The sequence below is a fragment of the Micropterus dolomieu genome, linkage group LG11 (genome assembly GCF_021292245.1).
Source record: "Micropterus dolomieu isolate WLL.071019.BEF.003 ecotype Adirondacks linkage group LG11, ASM2129224v1, whole genome shotgun sequence".
NCBI lineage: Eukaryota > Metazoa > Chordata > Actinopteri > Centrarchiformes > Centrarchidae > Micropterus > Micropterus dolomieu.
In genome coordinates, this window is record NC_060160.1 from 6,741,471 (window position 1) to 6,753,216 (window position 11,746).

Here is an 11,746-nt window from a genome sequence, read left to right on the forward strand (position 1 = left end):
GTCTGAGCAAGATGTAAGTCCAAAATGTCGCCACTAGATGTCACAATTTCTTTACTTCATGTGGACTTTTATTACACAGCAACTAATCACTTTGACAAGAACAATTTGTATTCGTTTTGGTCATAAATAACAGGCCTACTAGAAAATTAGAAATGGATTTTACAAATTAAATTTTTGACATGGAGAAGGTGTTGGATGAAAACTTAATGTACCACCAACGTTATTACAATTCAATCTAAAGAGAGATTGTGTGTGTGGCAACGTGGTGATCCATCCAATACTTGTGGAGACATACTCCACTGAAAACCACACATGTGAACCTCATGTTGTCTAGAGGAACAGTGGGGGGATTATTATTATTATTATTATTATTATCTGTGACAAAATGTTGTGCCAGTTGATGTTGATACTTCACAGGAAAAGGGGTAATTTAACATATGTATATATGTATAAATACATATGTGTGTATTGACGGATACAGTGAAATATCTTAACATGGACTGCCAGAAGGTTTGTAAAGACATCTCATGGTCCCCAAAGGATGCATCCTAATGGCTTACTTTAAATTTATCTGACACCATCATCAGGTCAACATTTCAGATGGTTCAGTTATTTGGTTTGTGACCAGATAACTTTAAAACAAACACTTAAAAGTTAAATGAAAACTTTTTCATATTTGTTAATATAAATCCTGTTAATTTAGGTGGTTATTCATTGTAGCACTTTTTGCATTTACATCACCCATCGGGCATAATTCTCACACAGAAACATCTTATCAATACTATACAATTATGAGTCTAAATGTCTTATTCATCTTGTCATCATTTGAAACCACATGTGCCGTAACACATCATTAGCTAGCATGTAATCAAGGCATCATACTGTATAAATGGGAAGGACAATATTTTTAGTGTTGGAAAAGTATGATTCCCAGTTGGCACTAAACACGCTTATGAATCCATTTCAGAGAAAAGATATATCCTTTAAGATCAGCTATTAAAGTAAGCTCAAAGGGAGGCCAAAAAAATAAAAAACTCAATAAAAGCTGGTTCATGTTAAGAGGACACATATGGGTATTACTGTCTATCAGTAAGACGGATGCACATTTAAAAATGCGTTTTGATCAAAGGAAAATAGCGTCGGTAGAATTGTTTGGACATGATACAAGTCCTCTTCTGGAGACAAGCTACTGTTCATGTGTAAAGACTACTACCACCACCATGTTAAGTATTATTGCCAAAAATGTGTCATTTTCATATTAAGGAATAATGAAACATGTGCTGAATATCCACAGAGGTAAAACATTGGAAATGGGAGTCATTTAAGTTTTGGTTTGACAGATTTATTTAAAAGATCCCTCTGTTACAGCAAAGTCTCTTGAGGTTCAACAAACATTCAGTGTTCAGTGGTACATATGTCCTTTACATGTGAATCAAACATTCATTCATGCCAGGGCCTTTCATACCAGATAAAGCTAAGAGCGAAACAAATTCACATGAATTCCGTGGTTTGTGATTGTGTAATATATGGGCCTTAAAAATAATCAAGCAGTAAAAGAAAAATCATTCACAAACATTTCACAGTGATAGTGCAACTCATCAAAAACAAGTTTAAAAATTCTCAATAATAAAAACCCATCACAAGTTTAAAAACAAAGAAAGCATTAGTGTGTTGATAAAACAATAACGTCAACTCCATGTCTCAGATTGATTCTTAAGCAGTGCAAAGAGAAGCTTTGTCTTCTCAGGCCTTCCCACATGGAAGCAGTTTGATGAGAGACTTTCATGGATTTGCAGAATCCCTTTTAGTAGCTGAAATGACACACAGAGTCCATGGCAAGCTGGATTCTGCAGAGTGAAACAATATACAGTTTGTTTTAGTATCAAATAACAAAAACAACAAATGAAAGTACCGCAATTACCGTCAATGTAACAGTGACACATTCCTAGAGCCAAAGTCGACGTCTTAAACTTAAGCAGAAAATCCGAACGAGTGATTGTTGGAGTTTTTACTTGATCAATGTCTGACAAATTTAAATAGCTGTTGATTCATTTCTGCCAAATGGTTTCCAGCACTAGACTGATATCAAATTCCTTTTACTGGAATGCATATTGGTCAGTTGTAAAAACCAGTTACACTTTAACGGAGGTTGACAAATGACAGGTACTGTACATAAACAGTATTATCCTAACAAATCAAATGGATTGCTTTGCCTTTGAGAGGTTCTACTGTAGTCTTAAAACTATGCAATCATAAAGGGGTTTTAATGCAAAGGTTTACAATTTAATTTGTTTTATAGCCTTTGCCACTATGAATGAAAGTCTAACACTGAAACTTTGTCATTTATGGCATTAAGTCTAAGGTAGGTGTAGGGTTTCTACTGTACATGGCTTTGTATGTCCCATCAGCGTTTCTCCACCCATCAAAGCATGGTGTGCTTTGCTTTTCTTTCTGCTGTAACACTTAATTTACCTCCCTTTGAGCAGTATTACCTTATATTAAAAAGGTGTTGAATTATAAATATGATAAAAATGGTGATGTATTTGGCATATATTTTTATATATAAATGTTAGGTTGTTTTATACAGATTTAACAAAATGTATACAAGACCAGAGTCATTTGACATGAAATGTCTACATATGTGTAGTAACACACCAAAATGGGACTTTACCTCCTGCTGAAAAAGAATCAAAACCACAAAGACAACAGAAATAAGCAGGTTAAGAATGAAGTGGTAATAAAGTGGGAAGTAGACCATACCGTTCTGCAGGGTATCCTCTCTCACACAGGTTCACCAGAGCGTACAGATGCCTCAGAGCGTATTCATACTGAAACATGAGGACATGACGTATGTCAGACATATCCCCACGGTCTGTGATACTAAAATGGTAAAATGTTAATGACCAAAGTTTTATTTTCCCCTGTTGTGTTTGTGGCACTCAAAATGTCAAACAATTCCAGACAAAAGGGATGTTTTTTCTGATTAAAAGCCATACAGCTGCATGAAAGTACCCAGGAAAATACGAGCAAGGGTTTCTCAACCAGGATTACAAGTATTCGCTCTACAGGTAGGATTTAAAAAAAACATCCCTGCTTTTTTTGTATTTAGTATTCCAGGAAAGACTGCAGTTATTCTCAGGCAGCCAGTTTCTCATCAGTACATCTTACTTCGAGAATACAAGTTCACCTAAATACTTCTGTTCATCTTTTTTGTGAGGTAGCCTTATATTGCAATTTGGGGTGTCGACTATGGTAATGATCAAATCTTACACACCAACTTCTAAACAGGCGGCATTTATCCGGTTGAAACAAGCAACTTACGAATAATTGGAAAATATATAAAAAATTCACAGAAAGTTGTAGAACAAGATTTTTTTAAATTCTGATGCATTATTGTGTAACACTTGAGAATGTGGTTGTCAGAAAGTCACGGTTTCAAGCATATTCTGCACTAAGTGCTTACCGTCTTTCTAGATGAGAGTCAGTTGAATGAATGTAGGTCTAATACCTACTGATGAATAGCATGTGAAACAGATCTGGCGTTTCCTCTTTTGAAGCAGAACCAGACTCTTGACTTGCGTGCAAGTTTCAATCATTGGCGACAGAGGCATCTTGCCAAAACTGTGACTAATCAACCCTTATGTTACAAACCTCAGTTTTGTGCCAGTTGAAGCAGTTGTGTTTGTAGTGGTTGACTGCAGCCTTGTAGCACTGATGCTGGGAGAGTTCAGCTCTGTCTTTGAGAATGTCGTCGGCCTCGAGCCTATTGCTGGTCACTGTCTCGACCACTTTGCGCATCGTCTCAGCCATCGTTTCCCTAACCTGCAAAAAACGTTCACACATTGAAATCTTTAACACAAAAACTCTTCTTCCCTATAAATCTGATGTGCACATCATGCTTAAAGTCATCCACAGAGGACCTAAAACATACTCTGACACCAGAGGGCTTTGTCAATCTTTACCTTGAGATGGGTGTTTATCTCCATCAGCAGCCCCCTTACATAATGGATATCATTGGAGGCCATCATCTTCCTCTTGAGGATGGCCAGAGGAACGTCAGGGCTCGGGGTCAGATCCAGATTTTTAACTGGCTGCAGGGTCATTGGTGTGGGCTGGATGTTTGCCTTGGAGTTACCCTGAAATGCTATAACCTTCATGTGGGCCATAGTCTGAATAGAAATAAAAAAAGAACAAAAAAAAAAAAAAAAAAAAACACAAGTATCAAAATAAGGCAGGAAACAGACACTTTTCTCTTTTACAGTTCCCCTCCACATCACTATTCTTCCAGTCGTCTAGATTTAAAATAAAACAGTACTACCTTGTTTCCGTACTGCTGGACATGACTGGTGTTTGTGTGAGTCTTTACAATCTTGAACTGCTTCAGCAAAGTTTCTTTGTTCAGGTCCTCCTGGAAGCACAATGAGACAAAAAAAAAAAATATATAATATATATATATATATATAAAAATTACAAAAAGGACTGTTTCACAAAATAAGCAACTATATATTTTCATAACATAGCAAAAGTTATTTTTTTGAGAAGTCACAAGTTCAGTAGTATGGTTGGTACTTTTTTTTTTATTTTCAGTTGATGAAGTTTAAGTTTCCATTTTGGATGCATATATATCTAGTAGACCCACAAGTGCTGTTTATGAGAACTACCCAGTTTTTATTCTGCTGTTGGAAATGTTCACCACTTCCTTTTCCTGCCTTTTGACACCAGGTGTTCAGAACAGCAAATAAACCTTTAAATGGACTTAATATAGTTTGGTTTGCTATTGTTTAATACAAGTCAGCAACAGTGGTAAAATAATCATTAAAATTATATTAAAATACAGGTAAAAAAAAATTTAACCAGGACTGAAATTACGATACAGATGACTTTGTATGACAAAATACTGTGAGTGCTGCAATTCAAATACAAACAGTGGAAATGTCACCCACCACATCAGAGTCCTCCATCCAGTTAACGCTGTACCAGTCTCCCAGGTATGTGTCCCTCTTCTCATCGTAGTAGCAGGCATATGAGGACTCATGAGGGTTGGCTGCTGTGGTGGCGTACACTGAAAAACACAGGGGCATGCTCATGTTATAGTTTGGTAGAAGATGATAATTCTCAGTAGGCAAACCTAACTACATCTGTTTGACATCCCCAGACACATGTCAAGACCACATAAAGTGCTAAAAGACAGTTTATGAACTCACCCAAAAGGTATATGCAAGTTAAAGAGTGAATATGTTGCAGAAAATAAAAAGCTGCTTTACACTTGGGCTTTGGATATTGCAGGCACCAGACCAGTGGTTCTCAAAGTGGGGTTTGGTGTCCGAGTGTATTCCAGGGTGTCCCCAGCAAAAAATGGAATCGTCTAATTTCATTACAAGTCCTCTATGGTAGTAACATGACAGAAAATATGACTATTTTGGGTCATGGGTTTCATACACTCTGCGATGAATGATCTAAAAGCAAAAATTCTATCATAGGGGCGACACAAGGAGGAAAAATGATGAAATACGAGTCTGGTCTAATTTGTGTCAAATTAGGGGTCCTTAATATGAAAATGTTTGAGAACCACCGACTTAGACCACAGATAAGTGTTAAAAATAAAAAAAATTGGTTGAATGCAATAAACCAGAACCTCGATTCATCTATGTTTATCACATGAGTCCAAGCACATGACAGGGTGACTAGGCTCACAAATTACCACAAGCCAAAATGCTGACACAAAACTAAAGTCCAAACACCACAGAGCTGACCTCAGTCTATTCTACACATGACAAGTGAGGTAAAAAAAACAAGCCCTTAACTTGTATCACATGAGCTTGTACTGTTGATATTCACTATTAAATTAAGGTGAAGTCAAATAGTCACAAGGAAAAGTCAAGTTCAGCGATGACACTTTGTGATCCTTGCAGCTCCATTAACTCTGTTTCACTGGAAAGTGAATTGGACAAGGTAAAGTTCAACTCACCATTAATGTCAGCAGGCAGATTTTTCATCATTGACCCAGACTCGCATGCCTCAATGTAAAACACCATCTGTAATGTGTGCGGGAAGAAAGACGCCACATGGTAAAAAACCTCAACAAAAACAAGTTTACAGTGTTGTCTGCATCACCTGATTGGATTTCATCACTGACACAGGGCATGTTTAGACATCTTAGGCCTAAAAAAAAAAAAAAAAAAAAATATAAAACCCCAAAGAGCGTACCCTTTTGTATTTCTTATTTTCGTGCATGTATGTAATGGTTTCTTGGAGGTCTTGAACTTGGAGCTGCAGAAAAATAGAGCGGAGAAAGAGGTTTGTTACACTTGTAGTTCTTTGACATTATGATGAAATTCAATGTATATAAAAGACATGTACCAGACAAAAAGACAGGCATCAAAAAAGAATAGGATTTTGTCTAGGCATCTTAACACAGGTACGGAAAACATCTGATCTTTTCTGTGTCATTGTCCATCCCCCCCCACTTCCATCATACATTATGGTGTAGCAACTAAATATTTAAAATAATTAAAAACACAAGTCAGACAAACCAGGAACTGACTGTTGAAAACTAGCATGTGTGGTGCAGTAAGCTCATGAGTGAACATTAACACGAGCAGGAAGTAGAAAAGTGCTCACATCATCATTAGGAAAGGCCAGAATACCAGGTGCTCCGTGATCAGTGAAGTATACAAACACGTGATCATTGGGGCCGCTGCCAAGACAGAGCAAACAAATGTTTTTTTTTTTTAAAACTTGATAACCACATTGTGTGCTGCTGGTGTCATCTTGTTTTATTTTATCACTTGCCTCTTCAGTACTTTTCCAGAGCCACCTTTGACTTTTGAGGAGTCACCCTTCAGCACTGCCAGGAAGTTTGCTGGGGTCACGTCCTGCAAGAAAGCACCCGGTCAGAAAACAGTTTGCTCTACAGAAATATATCTATAAAAAACAAAACACACAAAAAAAAAAAAACTACTCTGTTTGAAGGTCAAGACCACTGGAACACATTTATTCCATAGTTTTGATTTGCACTGTTTTACAAAATATTTGCACTGAGGCACTCACGTCCCCAGTGTAGTCTTTAGGAACTCCCTTGTACACATCTGTGCCATTTGGCCGGTTGATCAATATCCCAGGGGTGGGGTTACTAGAAATGAAAATATGATTCAGATTTGCAGTAGGAAGCACAAATGGCTGACTAAACATGTCAGCATGATGACTGATTCACTGATCAGGTGACAGCTCCACAGCACGCGTTTCCCCCTTTCACTAAATTAAGTGAACAATGACTTCTGTGAGAAACTGCACAATCACAGTAATTCGTGTAGAACTAAAACTTTTGTCTCATGTGATCGTAAACTGAAGGAGTGTGGATTTTAGACAGTGAGTCAAATCACCTTAGGCTTTAGGAAGCTGCGATAGCAATTTTATACTATCTTTTGACATTTGTAGACCAAACAATCAAGAAAAGAAATCAATGAAATTAATGATCACCATTTGCATGATACAAAGCATTATTATACTACAGTTGCTGAAATACGTGTGCTCCATCACATCGCAACAGTGTTTATTAAAGCAGTGGCTGACATGTATTTGCACGTTTTACTAAAATGTAAATTGGGACAAAAGGTCAACAACTAACAGAAAGAAACTACAGAAGTTTTTTTTTTATATATAAACATTTCAGGGAATAGAAGAAGTGTCGCTATCACAAAGAAACGCTACACAAAAACAAAACAGTCAACTCACTTCTCATTCTGTGCCAAGTCATCATACATCATAACCACAATCTGCTCATCTGGGATGCCATTCTTGTGGACAATCTGGTAGGCATGGCAAACATCGGCCTGAGAGTGACAAAAAGGCATTAAATACGTCAGTTGCACATTATCGTTATCAGTCTCTGAGCATTTTAAGAGCTTGGAAAAACGCTGGGAGAAAGGAGAAGTGGCTTAACTGAGTATGAAGCTGATCTTATCAAAAAAAACCAATGCTGATTATAAAAGAACACAACTGAGTCATGCACAGTTTGCACTAGATAAGGTGACATTGCGGCAATAGTGTTTTTAACCTCTCACCTGGTGTCTGTAGTTGTACCAGCCATTTGAGCCTGCCACGATAACAACCCAGTTTTTCCCGTTGTCTGGCTGCTGGGAAGGAAATGCCTTCACCAGCTCGAGACTCAGGCCGAGCAGGACGAGGAAGACTGACTTATACATGTCCTCACCTCCTGTGGGAGTAACGTACCGTTATGGACAGTGATGGTTAAAACTATCCTGATCAATTCCACCATTAGAATAATGTTGCCGTTGTTTGTTGGGCTGTGAGGTGGCAACAGACAACGGCAGCTGGACACAAAACAACACACACACCTGAGATGTCACATGATGATAACGATTCTCAGAAACCTTGCTAGCTTGGAAGCTAGCTCGTAGCACAACAAGCTATCAAAACATTTACTTTTTAAAAAGCGGAGAATGCGATAAAGCTATTATACTTTAATTACAACATAGCGACGTTATAAACAGACAAAGACATGTTTTGTTACTCTTACCTTTTTATGCTGTGCTGTACGAAAGACACGGCAGAGAAGCAACTACATGAACATCCTCAGCAGGCGTCAAAGGGACGTTTATATGAGTGACGTCGGGAAAAAAAAGTTTGGAATTCTCCCACAGCAGCCAATCAGAGGGCTCGGGGGGCGGGGCGTCACAATAAACAGTCATGTGGTTCAAAACATGCATGAGCTGGTCTATTTTATGGTTCAAGTGAAAACTAGATTAACCGGACTATCCGATGGTTTAGGTTCTTGAGAAATCAATCCCTTCTTCAAACTAAAACATAAATGATTTATTTATTTATTTTTTAATAATTTCTTTTGCCTTTACTAACATTAGTCTGGTTCAGTGTTGGAAAGTTATTCACCAAAGTACGGTATATATATACATACATATACATACACACACACACCCCTTTTATATTTTTATTTATATAAAAAAAAATGATATACAAATATATGAACATAATTAAGAAATACTCATTCACTCATTGTCAACCACTTATCCTGTGTTCAGAGTCCTTGGGGGCTGGAGCTGATCCCCAGCTGGCCTAAGGCAAGAGGTGGGGTACAGCCTGGATAGGTCGCCAGTCCATTGCAAGGCCAACACATATACAAACTCCCAATCACACACGCATTCACACCTAGGCAGATAACCTTGCCTGCATGTCTTTTGACAGTGGGAGGAAGCTGGAGTACCCAGAGAAAACCCACACAGACCGAGAACATGCAAGCTCCACTCAGAAAGGCCTGGGATGACCAAGGTTTACCTACCGCGGTGAACCCAGGATCCAGTGACGGCTTTTTAGCCAGTTCACCCAGTGACGGTTGTATAAGTGCGGTTAGCTCACCTCTGATGGCTCGCTTTTAACCAACGGGGGTTAGCTTAGGGACCATCAATAAATTACAATTGTGAGAGCAGTGTTATGGGAAAATCATTATTTATTTCAATAGCGTCCAAGTCATGTGACACAGGGACTTCAAAGCAATGCCGGATTGTAGTACTATACTAGGCAAATGAGACACACCCCTTCATATTTGATTTGAGTGCATATTCGAATTTATATGAATATTTATTCATAATTTATGGAAAAAAGTGCTGTTTTTTTTCAATAGCTTCCAAGTCATGTGACACAGGGACTTCAAAGCAATGCCGGATTGTAGTACTATACTAGGCAAATGAGACACACCCCTTCATATTTGATTTGAGTGCATATTCGAATTTATATGAATATTTATTCATAATTTATGGAAAAAAGTGCTGTTTTTTTTCAATAGCTTCCAAGTCATGTGACACAGGGACTTCAAAGCAATGCCGGATTGTAGTACTATACTAGGCAAATGAGACACACCCCTTCATATTTGATTTGAGTGCATATTCGAATTTATATGAATATTTATTCATAATTTATGGAAAAAAGTGCTGTTTTTTTTCAATAGCTTCCAAGTCATGTGACACAGGGACTTCAAAGCAATGCCGGATTGTAGTACTATACTAGGCAAATGAGACACACCCCTTCATATTTGATTTGAGTGCATATTCGAATTTATATGAATATTTATTCATAATTTATGGAAAAAAGTGCTGTTTTTTTTCAATAGCTTCCAAGTCATGTGACACAGGGACTTCAAAGCAATGCCGGATTGTAGTACTATACTAGGCAAATGAGACACACCCCTTCATATTTGATTTGAGTGCATATTCGAATTTATATGAATATTTATTCATAATTTATGGAAAAAAGTGCTGTTTTTTTTCAATAGCTTCCAAGTCATGTGACACAGGGACTTCAAAGCAATGCCGGATTGTAGTACTATACTAGGCAAATGAGACACACCCCTTCATATTTGATTTGAGTGCATATTCGAATTTATATGAATATTTATTCATAATTTATGGAAAAAAGTGCTGTTTTTTTTCAATAGCTTCCAAGTCATGTGACACAGGGACTTCAAAGCAATGCCGGATTGTAGTACTATACTAGGCAAATGAGACACACCCCTTCATATTTGATTTGAGTGCATATTCGAATTTATATGAATATTTATTCATAATTTATGGAAAAAAGTGCTGTTTTTTTTCAATAGCTTCCAAGTCATGTGACACAGGGACTTCAAAGCAATGCCGAATTGTAGTACTATACTAGGCAAATGAGACACACCCCTTCATATTTGATTTGAGTGCATTTTTTATTTTATATGAATATTTATTCATAATTTATGTAAAATAATTCCTTTTTTTTTCAATAGCTAGCCAAGTCATGTGACACAGGGACTTCAAAGCAATGCCGAATTGTGGTACTATACTAGGCAAATGAGACACACCCCTTCATATTTGATTTGAGAGCATATTCGACTTTATATTAATATTTATTCATAATTTATGGAAAAAAGTGCTGTTTTTTTTCAATAGCTTCCAAGTCATGTGACACAGGGACTTCAAACCAATGCCGAATTGTAGTACTATACTAGGCAAATGAGACACACCCCTTCATATTTGATTTGAGTGCATTTTTTTATTTTATATGAATATTTATTCATAATTTATGTAAAATAATGCCTTTTTTTTTCAATAGCGTCCAAGTCATGTGACACAGGGACTTCAAACCAATGCCGAATTGTAGTACTATACTAGGCAAATGAGACACACCCCTTCATATTTGATTTGAGTACATATTCGAATTTATATGAATATTTATTCATAATTTATTGAAAAAAGTGCTGGTTTTTTTCAATAGCTTCTAAGTCATGTGACACAGGGACTTCAAACCAATGCCGAATTGTAGTACTAGACTAGGCAAATGAGACACACCCCTTCATATTTGATTTGAGAGCATATTCGACTTTATATGAATATTTATTCATAATTTATGGAAAATAATGCCTTTTTTTTCAATAGCGTCCAAGTCATGTGACACAGGGACTTCAAAGCAATGCCGAATTGTAGTACTAGACTAGGCAAATGAGACACACCCCTTCATATTTGATTTGAGTGCATATTCGAATTTATATGAATATTTATTCATAATTTATTGAAAAAAGTGCTGTTTTTTTTCAATAGCTTCCAAGTCATGTGACACAGGGACTTCAAAGCAATGCCAAATTGTGGTGCTATACTAGGCAAATGAGACACACCCCTTCATATTTGATTTGAGTGCATATTCGAATTTATATGAATATTTATTCATAATTTATTGAAAAAAG

General features: G+C 37.0%; 1 protein-coding gene across 1 annotated transcript; it reads right to left on the reverse strand.

Annotated features, from left to right (window-relative positions):
• Nucleotides 1-1,326: 1,326 nt before the first annotated feature.
• lgmn (legumain) lies at nucleotides 1,327-8,676 on the reverse strand. Its single transcript, XM_046062329.1, has 14 exons — nucleotides 8,540-8,676; nucleotides 8,064-8,215; nucleotides 7,735-7,832; nucleotides 7,051-7,132; nucleotides 6,793-6,875; nucleotides 6,622-6,697; nucleotides 6,208-6,270; nucleotides 5,969-6,035; nucleotides 4,944-5,062; nucleotides 4,319-4,408; nucleotides 3,963-4,169; nucleotides 3,652-3,822; nucleotides 2,761-2,828; nucleotides 1,327-1,847 (listed from the first exon to the last, which is right to left on the reverse strand). The coding sequence occupies exons 2-14, from the start codon at nucleotides 8,202-8,204 to the stop codon at nucleotides 1,805-1,807; spliced, it is 1,308 nt and encodes a 435-aa protein (XP_045918285.1). The 5' UTR covers nucleotides 8,205-8,215; nucleotides 8,540-8,676; the 3' UTR covers nucleotides 1,327-1,804.
• Between the last annotated feature and the right edge of the window lie 3,070 nt (nucleotides 8,677-11,746).